General features: G+C 40.8%; 1 protein-coding gene across 1 annotated transcript in view; it reads right to left on the bottom strand.

The window, feature by feature from the left end:
- The window catches only part of DNAH9 (dynein axonemal heavy chain 9), a 213,611-nt gene that overhangs the window by 80,045 nt on the left and 118,735 nt on the right, over positions 1–14,831 (bottom strand). The window contains exons 52-55 of the mRNA XM_062592116.1: positions 8,116–8,304; positions 6,554–6,789; positions 4,255–4,377; positions 1,754–1,958 (exon numbers count right to left, since the gene is read on the bottom strand). Coding sequence (XP_062448100.1) covers positions 1,754–1,958; positions 4,255–4,377; positions 6,554–6,789; positions 8,116–8,304 — 753 coding nt within the window. The remainder of the gene's footprint in view (positions 1–1,753; positions 1,959–4,254; positions 4,378–6,553; positions 6,790–8,115; positions 8,305–14,831) is intronic.

The following is a 14,831-nucleotide window of genomic DNA, read 5'->3' as shown; positions in this document are numbered from 1 at the left end:
TTTGTTAAGATTTACTACACATTCCCCACTTGAAGAAAAATTTCTGTGACCTCACGGGGAGGTGAGGGGGCATGATGCCTGTTCATAACACATCTAGGGAGAAAACTCTGCTTTTATCCCAGCAGGGAAGTGACTGAGGGTTGACTCTTTCCCATTTAGCAGAAAATCTCAAACACTAGGCTAGGAACTGGTCTTTTCTTCTTCTTTTTTTTTTTTTTTTTTTTTTTTTTTCTTTTTTTATTCTTTTTTTCCTCTTTGGTGTCTGGGGGTTTCTAGGAGGAGGGAAACAGAAGAAGAGAGAGAAGAGAAGAGAGCTCTGATATTATCTAGATGTGGTCAAATAGAGAAAGAAGTCTCGGGTATTTTTAAGGGAAGAGAAAGTTACATTTCACACCAATCTGTATCTGCTTAGTGGTTTCTGAAGTCAGACTGCAGCCCCCTGTCTCCCACTGCTGGTGGAATGGCTGGCAGGACCAGCACTAGCGGTGCATTTCCCCGGCCCTCCCTGATGCTCTGCCCCAGCCCTCCTTCTCCACAGAGCCCAGGTACAGAATAAGCAGGGATTTTAAAATATATGATCCCTAATTCACCTCATTTCCACTGTTCTCTAATACAGTTCCTCTTTTATGGGATGTAAGTCCTCCAGATTTTGAGCTACTGATTTTCAGAGCCTAATAGTGTATTTGATGACTGCATACGATATTGAATTTGTCCTTGTTGTGACAACAGTCATTAACAGCGGTGATGCCTAGGCTAAGAGGAATGGTCCTAAACTTCAGTTAATGACATCACTTAAATTAATCTCAATCACCTTATACAACCCCATGTGTTATAAGTCAGTAAAGATAAGCGTCTGTTTGTAGTATCTGCAATCTGCTGATGAGCACATATAAGGGGAGGGGGGCTGATCAAGAGGCTTTGGGTCTCCAGCTGTCCTAGCTGGATAGGCATGGTTTACACATTAAATCAATGCATTGCTTATTTCTGTGCCATCTTTTGGCTTGTTAGCATCTGAATTTGTTTAAAACTAAATGCATCATTAAGGCGGCACAACAAACGTATTTGAGAACCTCATTAAACGAAGAGAGTATTACAAGTCTGGCCTGGCCAAACATGTGCTATAAATTTATTCCAACTCTTAGTAAATATTCAGTATTATACGTGTTTTTTTACTGTGCTAAAGATGCCTTTAGCAGAAAGGCTTTTCTTTAAGAAGTTATCTTGAAATTAAAGCCGCCATACTTATAACATCTCAGCTCAAAACACCCCCTCAACAAACAGAAAAGCAAAAAAGCAAACAAAAACAAAAAAAAACATGGCCAGTTATAAACAAATGAGAGGAAGAACTAGCCTCATAATGTTTACAGTGGGAATCCTATAGCATAAATGCCTGAAGTTAAGTGAGACTAATTCTACTTCCAAAATTAAATCTGTGAAGTTTAGAAAAAAATGATATAATGAGAATCTCAGTTTCCATTTCTGAAAGGGATACAAAAAGAAAGAGATTGTTTTGGAGAAAACATTTGAAGTTGCAGTTTAAGTATGCCCAAAATACTAAGAAATTAGAAGACAGGAAAAAAAAAAAAAAAAACGAACTCAACATATAACATTCAAGGGAAATCTGTTTCTATGGTGACCTCCACAATTTTTTCATTCTTGGAAATGAAATTGTATTCAATTTAAAATATTTGCATTATTTTTATTTCTTAAAAATATTTATACTGCCTCCCAGTGCAAACTGCTAGTTACTGACCTTTAGCTCCTCCAAATCAGGCCTTTCCACGTTCACCACTGCTGCAAGAAGCTGGTCTTCCAAGCCATCTCGTGTGACGGTGAAGTTGATGAGGGTGCACTGTGCCTGCATCTCAGGCTGAAAATGGGGGTTTGCCAGCTTCGTATGGAGAATCAGACGGAAAGCAGGGTTGAAGTCGCATTCCTTGTCTCCGATTTTAATGTATCTGAAATGATCAAAAGATGCATGTGCTCACATCTCTTCCAAGACATTTCTGCCCAAACACCAATAAGCCAATTGGATCTATTAGCATAGGACTCTGTATTCTCAGGAGAGAAATCAGTTTTAATGCAAAGAGTACTTAAAATTGGACACACTTAAAACACTTTTGATTTAGGATAAAAAAGCCAGTGTTGCCCCTGAATTTCTACAATGCCTGTTTGAGAAGGCTCATAGTTTCTGCAACATGGTGGTCAGTTTGAACTGTGAATCACCCTTGCTTTTTCATGAGGGCTACGTTTTTTCTAAAGCTGGCATTACTTGAAGGAAAAACCTCTTGGCATTGAGATTTTAATTAGCCACAACTGAAACTGCCTTAGCTGCTGACTCAAATTAGGCTGACTCTGTGATCACACTGAGCTTTAGCTGGCTTTGAACAGTGGCTCACAGCCATTTTTGGGACATAAGATTACTCAGGGAAGTCTAACTTTTCTCCTGTTCTGCCCTTCTGACACCAAACCTATCATTCATAAAGCAGGGAGGCTGAACCACAGGAATCAAAATACTCTGCACATAAGTTTGGCAAAGCCCACAGGAACCAGAGGAAAAGGGAAATTAGAGATGCGTTGATGTCTCAGGAGAAGATGTAAATCTCCTTTAAGCCTGTTCTATGCACATGTCGATATTAAAGCAAGCTACAGCGATGTTTCCGCTGGAGCAGTAACACTATGACCCACCTGTGCATGGATACAGGAACAACAGTATCAGCGTCGCAATTTCAATACACTTTCTAGTCAAATACCATTAGGTATTTTTTTGGTTACATCTTTCATTATTCAATTTTTACACATGCAAAATAGGCACAGAGAGATCACGTAACATGAGCAGCTCATGAGAGCCTCTCAAACCAGTGCTCAGAGTCTCACCTTTGAGAGACTCTAGCCACGGGACTACTGGCTTCTGCCTGCATGGTCTAAAATGAAGGATTAGGGCTTTAACTTGCCCTGGAAAACATGAAATCCAGGAAAAACACCTGAAGTCCAACCATACCAATATTTTTATCTTATTTTCCCTTTCTTAGGTAATACATGTGATCTCACAGTGAGTTTAGAGAAAAAAGGCAGACAATCCCGAAAGGGAACAATCCTTTTTTTTTTTTTTTTTTTTTTTTTTTACTGCAAGGAGACTGAAGTGTCATGCCACCTCTGCTGTCATCTCCTCTCAGTTTTGCATTTTTTTTTTTCCTGGTACTTAGGAATATGATTCTCTTTGAAATACTTCTTTCCTTTTATTCCTGTAGTTGAAACCCAGAACCAGCCATCTTTCCCATGATGCGTTCCCTCGCAACATCTCTGGACAGCCTGCCTTTGCCAGAAGCTTAATGTCCTAAGATATTTTATGAGAGTTCAATAGTAAGAAAATCATTTTTAAGGAACTTAAGGAATACGAAATCCAGAGCTTAATAGGCATTTTTTTTTCTGTTCAAAGCCAAAAGCAGGACTGTATTGAGAGCCACTACTGAAGTCACAGAGGTCAGTCCATGCTGTGTTCCTCTTAGCTGTGAAACCATATAAGCAGAGACTTATAAAAACCTGAAAGACACATACCCTTCCAAAGGACGATGACTCCAGTATGTGAAAGCCAGTGAAACAACATCAAAAGAGTTTCTGAATTAAGTTCAGTATAGACCGCTGAACACAAAGTTTTATTTGTTGCCACTGTTTGAGCACATTCTTATATGTAAGAAAAAATGATCACATTTTTAGAAAAAGAAAAAAAAATAAACTTACTTGCTGCTCCTCCCTCTGAACTCCTCCAGGCTGACACAAAGAACTACTCCTCAGTAAGAAACACTTACAATATTCTTAATACTTAAATTTGCAACTGTATTCCTACTCAGTGTGCAGTGCTTCCTAAAATCTAAGGTTGTATTTCCTTCACAACAGCAATTGCCACTTTGGCAATAATTCAGTGTCAAGATAACCAACTGCAGACACCAAGGACACTATACAAAAGGAAGAATTACAGATCTCTCTTTCTACATGAGATTTGAACAGCACTGTCCAATAAAACAACGAAAAAAACCAAACCAGATTTATATCAAATCCATCTTAGGACTGAATTACCCATGACTGCCCGATTTAAAATATTCTCACTTCCAAAGGAAGGATATTAGCGCTGTGGCATATGAACATCTACAAATGGAGGTCAGAGAAAGAGGGCACACCAGCATAAAGAACCTATTTACCAGAAAAACAGCAGAGAGGGGGGCATACGTGCCATTAAATCTCCCAGTAGCTCACCTTCCTTTCTTGATTGTTTCTCGACCCAGTAAGGGCCCCAAAACTGGATCCACAGATTCCTCCAAGTTTTCAATCAAGACCAATTCTCCTGCAGCAACGGCTCGTTCCATTGCATCCAGATATCTATAGGAAACAGCAATGAGGCACTGATGTGAGGCTTTGCAGCAAGAAGCACAAGCGCATCTCGGCTGTCCAACAAAGAGAGAATCAGATCTCAGACCTCCCAAGGGCAAGCAGTAATACTTAAGAAAAGAACAGGGACAGCAGTGAACAAAGCATGTCCGGATTATTAACTTTCTAGCAAATGCTTCGTTTCTCCCAGAATCCATCAGTATAGGTAAGCCTGCACAAAAGAAAGAACAGGTTTCAGCTCCATTTTGCACAGGGTTTAGGGATTAGGACAGGGTGATAATAATTTAATTCTTCTTCACAAGAGAATTTGACCCCAGTTGCACTTTGCCTAACCACAAATCCAGGTTGCATTGGGATGCTTTGTATTGGGAAGGGCATGGTCAAATGCTTGTGCTGTTTGCTTCAGGGCTGCTCCGTACTTCACATAACTTGCTTTTCTACAAAGAGGAGGGAATGACTTTGGACAGGTGGTGACTGTGCTCTCTGGGCATGGTTACACTGTCATAGGAATTACCTCAGCTAATTCAACTGGCTAAAATTTAGGTTCCTAGTCTAAGCTAGATAGTTGCCCTCACCCTCAAGAGGTGATTTAACCCATCCTATAACAAGTTTCCAAGACTGGCGAACTGCATGGCCATTTGGGAGGGCCAAATTCTCTCACTGAATATAGGAGATGAGAGACGAAGTTCAGAACAAGTACTCGACTTATAGAGAAATATGTTAAAATGATGTGAACCTGTCCCTGATCAGCAGCCCCCACTCCTCTGAGCCCAAAAATATTTTATATGAAGTTAGAGAGAATGACCCCAACCCTGCTAAAATGTTTCTTTTTTGAAGCAGAGAGGGGTGTGAGTTTAAACCTCTGAAGACAGTTGAAAGCAAAGAACCACCTTCTCCTAGATAACGAAACACTGATCATTTATTGTAATGGGACAGTGGATGCTGCTTTTAGCTAACAGCCGAGAATCATCACACTTGCACACAAAAGTCCTCTTTCAGAGCACCAACTAGCCTGAGATGAGGCTGGGAGGGGAAAAAGAAAAGATGGTTTGGCACAGCAGGCTGTAATCGCAGCATAGGGATGTTACACGATCTCCTGTTCCCTCATAGAGATTTGTATTTAAGTGCCTCCTCTGGCAACATTTCTCTCCCCTGGACTGCTTTGAGTAACTATAAATCATGGTGACTAGGCTTGCCAGGAAACAGAAACTGCATTTAAAGAAAAATACAGCTGTTCCAAACACGTTTTCCTCCCACATCAAAGCAAATGCAATAACTTCTTGTTGTCTTCTATGAGGAAAGCAGAGAAGGTGCCACTGGAACAGCCTAGGCACCCCCAAGACATGACAAGATGCCAGGGCAGACCTGTGCTCCAACACAGACAGAGGCAAACATCTCCAAACTACATGTACTCTCAAGCACCTAGCTTGTTTCACTCTCAGCTGTTGAAGATGTTTTGCTCTGTATAATTAATAAATCTCAGAGCCCAAGTAGGGATTTGACTATGGGTCCACTCCATTCCAGCAGTGAGTCCTCATTACTGGGTAGTAATAAGCGCAACCTGAGACAGTAGAAGACTGGTCTATGCTCTGATCAAAGACAAAAGCTTGGGGCTGAAAGACCTTCCCATAAAAGATTTACCCAGAACAAGGCAAGATCAGGAGGTGATGAAACGGAGGTGATGTGTATGCTGCGATGAGAACCTCCCAGCTGGTGCTAACATGAAAGCAGAGTTAGCCCAGTTGGTCTTCAGGGCATGGTGATCCTCATGTCAACTTTACTCTCCAAAATCAGGCCCCCTTTCTTCTGCTGAGCCATACAGAATCCCTACTCATGCCCCTCGCTGAAATCGAGCCAGGAGACAGCATATTAACATGAGCCTGAGGCAGGATGCCATAATCCTACAAGTAGCTCAGCCTCTAGCATATCTCTCTTTTCATTCTCAGTTTTAGAGGAGTTTCTATGGTAACTTGACCAAGCACTAAACAGCCCCTCTATTTAATGAGAAATCTCTATCATTTTGGTAATGAATAAGCAGCTAATGTACAAATACATTTGAGAGTTTTCCTAAATGTAATTTGCTCAGAGTCAAACACACGCTATTCATCAAATATGACAGACAGAAAGGCATTAACAGATATTACTATGGGATAAGATTCATATTTACCCTTTCTGCCCAATTCGGATCACTCTGAGATCTTCACCATATTTTGTTTTGATCCATTTGATACCTTGTAGCTGGGGATCAACCATGAGGGGCCAACGTTCACAGTTTGTGAGAATGGTGGCATTTTCCGTAGACATCCGATCAGCTGGTAGGCCCTCATTCTGCCAAGCTGCTATATCAGCATCATCTGTCAGCATGATCAGAGGGTCCAAAGATGGAGTTATAGGGATTGGGACCTGGAAGGAAAGGAGGAACATTTCCTAGTGTGTCAGTACAAAGCTCTGAGTGCAACTTGCAACATATTCCAAAGACAAACAAGCAGACCAATTCAAGCAAATTTAGCTTAATTAAAAACTGAGCAGTCTTATCTATTTGTGGTTTGCCATTTTACAGGATCGTTTTGATCTAGTATTAAAAGCTCTCCCACTCCTGTTACGAATGAACATAAATTATACAGGAATTTTTGCCTGCAGTGTACTAAGCACACCAAACCATCTCAACCCAGCAGAACAGGTTCAGATCACACTTTGCAGTGTACAAAGTCTTTGAAATGACAGCTTTGAAGAATGTAATTAACACCCTCGTAAGCCGGCTGTTGTGTTGCAAAATGGCATTAGCAGTTCTAGAAACACTTCTCTGATCAGGGAGGCCATTTCTGGATGTGAAAACCAGTAAGTTATCTGTGCCAGTTATCTGAATGGAAGAGGCCTTCAGTTTTTGCACAGAAAAACAGGTAATTTTCTGAGATTTCTAAGCACAAGTCAGGCCATTTTTGGAATAATATATGCCTCTTTTAACTACGTTCTTGGCTTACTATTAAAAAATGCAGAATGATTTTTTTTTTCCTCTCATCCTACGGAATGCGTTGCTTTTCTCGGCTTTTTGGTTTGGGCATGATTCAATAGGCTGCCTAGTTGTGGCCTTATTTAAAAGCCTCTTAGCATTCTATCAGGATTTACAATGTTCAGTTAGGTATTGATGCACAGAGAGCTCAATCCTGGAGGAGACTGAGCACTTGGATTTACTGATATATGAGGGGTTCTGGTAAAAATTAGTTAAAACAAGTTTGAAGCACATCTGTCTCCATCCAGTCTGAGCAGACATGGGTGAAACCCACTGAGGCACAGGGACAGCATGAACAGAATTTATGTGCAGCATGAAGAATTGTCTGGAGTCTTTCTAGGCCTACCAGGGAGCTAGAAATTGACCCTTGCTAACTCCAAGCAGTTCCTTCCACACTACTTCCCTCAGAGAGTCTGTTTGCTCTCTTTAAAGGCTATCTCTGACTCCTGGTTAAAACTGCACAACACTGCAGTTCTAATCCATATTTAGGTTGCAGCATCTGGCATTTTCCATGTGGGAACAGGGTACCTCCATGGAGCAAAGGAGACCAGAACATACTACCCAAATAGGAGTGAATCAAGTGTGACTAGGTCCTCCTCCTCAATCCAAACTGGCAGGAGTGCAAGAGGAGCCCCTCATTTGGGGGATCTCCTGTGGACATCAGAATATATGGCACTCCAATATCCAGTAATAACTTTTCCTGAGAAAGTAGGGCTTACTTTCAGCTGTTGCAAATATGGCTTCCAGACTCCATCCATGAGATCTTGCCTATATTTCTTGGTGAAGTATCCCAGGTAGGAGACGAAGGCCGTAATCAGTAAGACATCTCCACACAAGGTGCTCTGTTGCTGTTTGAAGTCTTTCACAGCTTCAGCCCATCTCACGTTCTCAGAGGCCAGTCCTCCAACCTAGAATTTCCCAAGTCAAATTGACTATTACAGTGGTTTCTTCAAACAATACTTCAGTATGCAGCCTCATCATGTCATGTCCCTAACTTCAACTGTCATTTGCTAAGGTTTAAAACCTGATGATGGTAAATACACAATAGTTACTTTGCTAACCCCCTGCTTCTGTTCACTGAAAGACTAGCCCTACAGTCTAGTCCAAAATGCCTGCTTCACACCTCGTCTAAAAATCAGCAAGAAACAATTCTCTATCATGAATGTGCATAAGGATACCTCCTAGGAATTTCTGTAGCACTCCATGAAATGTTAATTGATCTACTGCCACAGATTCACACCTAGTTACCCCCTCTCCCACCACTCCGAGCATTCCTCTCCAACAGTCACGACCTTTGGTTACATCCTTTTTGACCACAGTCACATGACATTTTGCCATTTTATGTGTGATCACAACCCTCTTTGGTATAAATTTTCCTTTTCACTAAGACCCTGCCCTGCAAATGCTTGCCTATAGAAACTTTGCATGAGGATTCAAAGCATGAACTGGGGTCTTATTGGCTTTGAGAGAGTACAATAAAAGGAGCTACCTCTACATGCATAGCTAACTCTTTTGATCACTATCTGGGATACTACTGGTCCCTCATTCCTGTAGCCACGTGATTATAAGAGACTTTAACCTAATTTTTTTTTCAAGAAGATTTTAGCCCTAGTAACTGATAAACACATCTTGAAAATATGAGTGGAGTACATCCTTCAGGTACACAAGCCAAAAGAACTCAAAGGAGTTTTAAGTTGGCCTCATGAATTTTGAGATTGACAGTGCTGAAGCCTATGGTCAAATCCATAAATCACTCTTCTGTTGTAAAAGTTCTCTGGAAACAACCATACAATTTACAAATCAACCCTACTTACAGGCCTCTGTCAACAGGGCCACCCAGCATTTCCTACTGTTCTTCAGTGTACAGTCTGCATGTGCTTAGGGTTATTTCTCATTTCTTATGAGGAAAAAAACAGAAACAAAAACAACTTAGAACTACTTCTTCCTTACATTTTGCAAAACCCCTCAATTAAAGAACTCCTGAAAATGTAATTAACATGACACTGTCTCCTTCTCTCAGGTCATTAGTAAATTGTTCAATAGGAGCTGATCTAACACAAATCCCAATGATACGTCTCACAAATGCTTTGAAAAAATAATTCCCTTCAGTTTGGATTATTTTGTTATCTTGAATGATTTACAGATTGCAAGTCCTCAGGATGGAAAGATAACACATTCTGTAATTTCCTTCAGATGCTTACTAAATTCCATTGTCATGAAATAGTTGCATATTCCCACCTGACTTGCCCTGTTCCTAGCAGAATCTTGCTGTTTTCTTGTTGTTAGGAGCCTTCTTTTAATTTCTAACTTAAGTTCATTCCTGGCCAGTTTATACTATTTCATTCTTGTGTAGACATTGTCCTCTAGCTCAAACAGATCTTCTTCCCTCATGTTTACCTCCAGATGCTCTTATAGACAACAAGTATTTTCTAGGGGATGCACTCTGATTGATTAAGAAAGTAAAGTTCCTCCGGCTTCACTCTGAAGTACATAACCATAGGAACAGCTGTACTGGGCCATACCCAAGGTCCATCGCCCTCGGCATCCTGTCTGCTGACAGCAGTTGCTAGCAAATGACTCAGGAAGAACATACAAACAAGCAAATGGTGACAGTCTCCTGATGTAGTCTCCTAGCTTCCAGCAACTGGAGGTTTAAGGACTTTCTGAAACAGAGTTTATAACTTTGTGTTTAAAAGCCACTGATAATTTTTTCTTTATGACAGAGTCCAAATCCCTGTGGAAACCACCTAACATTTTGACATCTACAGCATCTTGTGGCCTAGAGTCCACAGTTTAAATATGCTTTGTGTTAAAAAGTTCTTCCTCATGTGTGCTGCCTGACCTTTTCATTTGCTAGTACTCACAATGTAAAAGATGAACGATCATTTAAGCTTCACCTTCTCCATATTGCTCAGGATTTCCAAGCCCTTGATAGCATTTTTTTCCGTCTCCTTCCAAAGCTGAAAAACTTCACTCGATACAGCTCCTCATATGGAAGCCTTTTGATTGTCCTTGCAATCTTTATCAGATCATGTAATCTTTATCATCCAGTTTCTTCTTATTGTTACCTTTTCTGCACCATTTCCAATTCTATTATATCCTTTTGAGGTAGCAGAGGAGACAGAGGATGCTGGATGCTCAAGATTTATTCAAGATGGATTTATACAATAAGTTTGTGATTTTTTTCCCTGTTTTTTTCTCTCTTCTTTAGGCAATAAACCCCAACAGCCAATTGCAGCTTGGGATTTCACACACACACCCACCTCCCCCGGGAGCACAGTGCTCGCATATTCACAGAACTCTTAACTCCAGTATTTAATTCCCGAATTACTAACTCAGTATCATTCACTGTGCCTGTAAAGTAATTCCAATGCAGATTACTTTATGTTCATCTAGCCTGCGTTTCTCTTGATATTTTATTCATCCATCACTTGGTATCATTTCTACAATTTTTTGTAGAAGACTGCTTCATCTTTCCTGTATTCATGTTATTAACAAACTACGCAATTTGCTTACTCACCACCTTTTCCAGATCATTTATTCTGATGAACATAAGAAATAATAAACAACAGCAAAATATCTCTGGTGACCTTCCTGCCTTGACAAAGCTGACCATTTATAAGAAACTGGTGAAACCTGTGCAAAACAAAGGACTTCAGCTCCTTCTAAGAACACAGACAGAAGCTGCAGATTTTCTAATACCCTGTTCGACCTCAAGCCCTGCTATAACCTGCTCCAGTTCCGTTCTGCTTCTGTGCAACTACCATGTGAATTACCACGCTGTACACAGTGTTTCAGACAAAGTTTTACCAGTGGCTTTTAGCAATATCAGGTTATGCTGTTTTTTCCCCCAGCGTTGCTAGAAAGTCTGCTCCTGATATGCTGTAGGGCTACATTTGCCTTTCTTGCAGCTGCACCACCAGTGGGGCAAAGCCTCAACAAATACATTCAAGTGATCCTCATCAGCTGTCAGGCACAACCAGCTTAGACACAAATGTCTATTATTAGTCCATAATTACGTGGCTGCACCTTGCATTACTGCATTCTATTCCATTCCTATTGTTATCCAGTTATTTCAACTACAATTACACTTCCTCTTCATTTGTGCAAATTTCCATTTTTTTTTTCCATTTTATGGTCCATCTTACCATGTGCTCCCACGTTTACTGGAACACAACATAAGACATCAAGAAATACCGAGTGGCATTGGATGTACCTGCTCTGTTCCTGCTCTTTCCTGGATGTTAGTTTGGGGCCACAGCTGGAGTCTAGAAGAAACTAGACAGACCCTTGTCTCACTCTGCGTAACTGTTCTTACGTCTGCTAGTTGAAAGAGAATTAAAGCATTACACTTCTAGTCTCGGATCATACTTAAATTATCTTTAATCTCAAATCCAATGATAAAGCATAGTAGTTCACTTCCACCATCCTTACTTTGCTGCTTTTAAACCTATAGGCCTTTTCTCCTGTTTCCACGAGCAGGTCAATTCTCATATTACCCCCAAAGTTCTCAGCCTCTAAGACTAAGAAGTCTTTGCTGATCTATTTTTCTAATACTTGTAGACTCTCTACTTATTCTTAATTAATTTATTCAGGTGATTTTTCATTCTTATATCCTGATGGTGTTTTTTTCACTAGTTCTCCTCCTTTGCATGGATCAGAGACTACTGACAGTTTTAGTATCTTAAAGAAACCCCTAGTGCCTTTCACATCAGACTCTAGAACTCATTGGAATTCTTTTTATTTAGCAAGTAGCAAATTTAAAACCATGGCATTTGATTATCTTTAGCTCTTCAGTAATAAGGGATAGTGAACAATCATTCCCTATTCACCTTCTGCATATAATTTTATAGGCTTTGTTACATCCATCCCTACACAAGCTCTTTTCCAAACTGAAGAGTCATAATCTATTTCCTGTCTTCACAAACAGAAGCTGTTACATACTTCTTTGTACTTTTTCTAGGTCACCTACAGCCTTCTGAGATGGGCTAACCAGAACTGTGTGCAGCATGCAAGACATAGGCACACCCTAGATTTGGAGTGGTATAATGATCATATAATCTTTGTTCCCTAATCTTTTTCTGCTAATTCCTAATACTCAGCTTGCCTTTCTAACTTCAGCTGAGTACTGCACTGCTGTTTCTGAGAACTCTCTACAATGACTCCAAGAGCTCTTTTCTAAGTGATAATAGTGCATGTAGGATCTATTGATATAAATGCATAATTAAGGTTCATTTTCCTTGCATGTATTATTTTGCATTTGTCACCACTAAATTTCATCTGCAACATTAACATGTATCACTCACAGACATTCCCACGTACTATCCTCCCTTTGCTGGTCCACAGATCACCATGAACATTGCCTTGTTCTGGCCCCTCAGATTCTGAGGCATGTTTCCTAGTCTGCTTCATGATATGCCAAAATGAAACGAAGACAAAAGTAAAGCTAGAAGTTAAGCTTGCCTTCATTCCCCTTGGATCACTTTCTAACCCAAATCTGTGTTTTTAAGACATATTCTTCATACAATCTCCATTTCTGCCCCCTACCCAACCAAAACTCCAAGCACTCAGATCTGCCCACAGTCATATCTTGGTGACATATCTTGGAAGTCTAATGAATTGCACATCAGAAAGGGCTGCCAGGATCTATTCTAGATCAAACCCAGAAATGGCATGGAAGGAGGAGTACCCCGCACAATAGTTAATCGCAATAGGGTTAGTTCCTTGCAGGCACCACAAAACCAATCCATTTTTGATAGCAGTAGTAGCAAGCACTGCTTTTTAGCTTGGTCTTAAAAACAGCCAGTGGAACTGGCACTGACATAACTTGTTCTTGTCTGCATTTACAACTGATCACGTTCAGCACGCATTCAGCTATGACCCCTGCTAGCAGCTGTTCTCAGCAACAGCTCCCTCCTGCAACCAGTAAAGATTCCTGGTGTTTTGATGGACCCAAAGAAATCTGAATTCAAGTTGTTCCCAGGGCCGGGAGGGTGATGAATATGACCTGGGACTTGGTACCACCACTCCTCCAGCTTTGCTGTCCATCTTATGACAAGCACAACAGGACATCATTGCTATAAAAGAACTCCTCTAAATAAACAGAATCTCTACTAAACTATGATACAAAGGGTGCAGCTAGCATCCCAGGCACAAGTAAGGAGACGGCTGCCTTCCTGAGGACTGGGCTCCTCTCTCCTCCTTTCCCAAAAAGCTTTGGCAAATGGGAACAGTTCTAGGAAATAAACCTGACCGTGCCCAGATTTTCTGATTGTCGCTGATCCTAATTATATTGTCCTTTTGTTGTTTTCCATACGTTCCACAGTAAGTAGGGACTACTGCCACTGTCATGTCTCTCAGCTCTTTGGCAGTATGAGGGAGCAGAGGGACCTTCAGCTCTCTATAATCGAATCACAGCTGGCAAAAGCCATATTCCTCCTCCCACTAAAGCTCCGAATGGGAGCACAAGGGTCATTTATTCATATATGGGGCTTCCAGACACAAGTCTGAGTTGACAGTCTGCTCTCATCTCCAATGGGTAACGAGACAGAGTCACTGGATTTAGTTTGAATGCCTTTCTGTGACAGTGGCTAATGCTGCCTGCAGAACCTGATACTTAATTACTCCAGGCGCAGAACAGCACACTCCAGAGATTATCTTCACAATGCATCTCCAGGTATGTTGCAAAAAGTTGGTGGCAAGACAGAAGTCAGAGCCCTCAGTGCGGTAGCAAGAAACACTTCCATCCAACAAATCACTGCTCTGAGCCCAAGATTGGAAAGCTGAAGGTGACAGTCCTTCAGTTCTAGTCTTAAGACAACGTTAGCAGAGGATCTTTGCAGGAAATGCTGCCCAGATAGGTCATACACTACTAAAATGTGTTGCTAGTCTGTCTATCTTTTCCAGGTTTTTCCTGGCACAGCTGCATAGGTTTAAGAGGGCTGGGAAGGAGGGAACTGCAGAAAGATAATTTGTGAGCCTTATTTGCAGCATTAATAGAGTTCCAAACATCACTCAACTATCTTTTCAACCTTTGCCTTTGGAGATATCACAGGAGTAGATGGTAAACAGGATGGATATTTATATTTTTTTCTCTTGTTTGCTGTCATAGTCCTTTTTAGACTGTACATTCTTTGGAGTAGCAGGTTGACTCTCCATTGCGTTTTTTGTGTGCGTGCATATATCCCTCAGCAATCCATAGACAAAAACAGAATCCAAAATACCCCATTCCATCCTTCTTTGCTCCATAAAAGTACAGTGTTGACATTGGCTTCCCTAAACACTCAGTATCTTATCTGCTATCAAAGCTCATGTCAGGCTGAAGAATTTACCCAGCATAGCGAAGCAGATGATGTTTGCTAGCTAAAGATTAATATGAAATACATCGTTTTTCCAGCAAAATCCAGGCATCGGCTAGTACTCATCTTCCTCATCA

The sequence above is a fragment of the Rhea pennata genome, chromosome 19 (assembly GCF_028389875.1).
Source record: "Rhea pennata isolate bPtePen1 chromosome 19, bPtePen1.pri, whole genome shotgun sequence".
NCBI classification, from domain to species: Eukaryota; Metazoa; Chordata; class Aves; order Rheiformes; family Rheidae; genus Rhea; species Rhea pennata.
The sequence above is the reverse complement of the archived record's forward strand: the minus strand, read 5'-3'. Positions and strand labels throughout refer to the sequence as shown.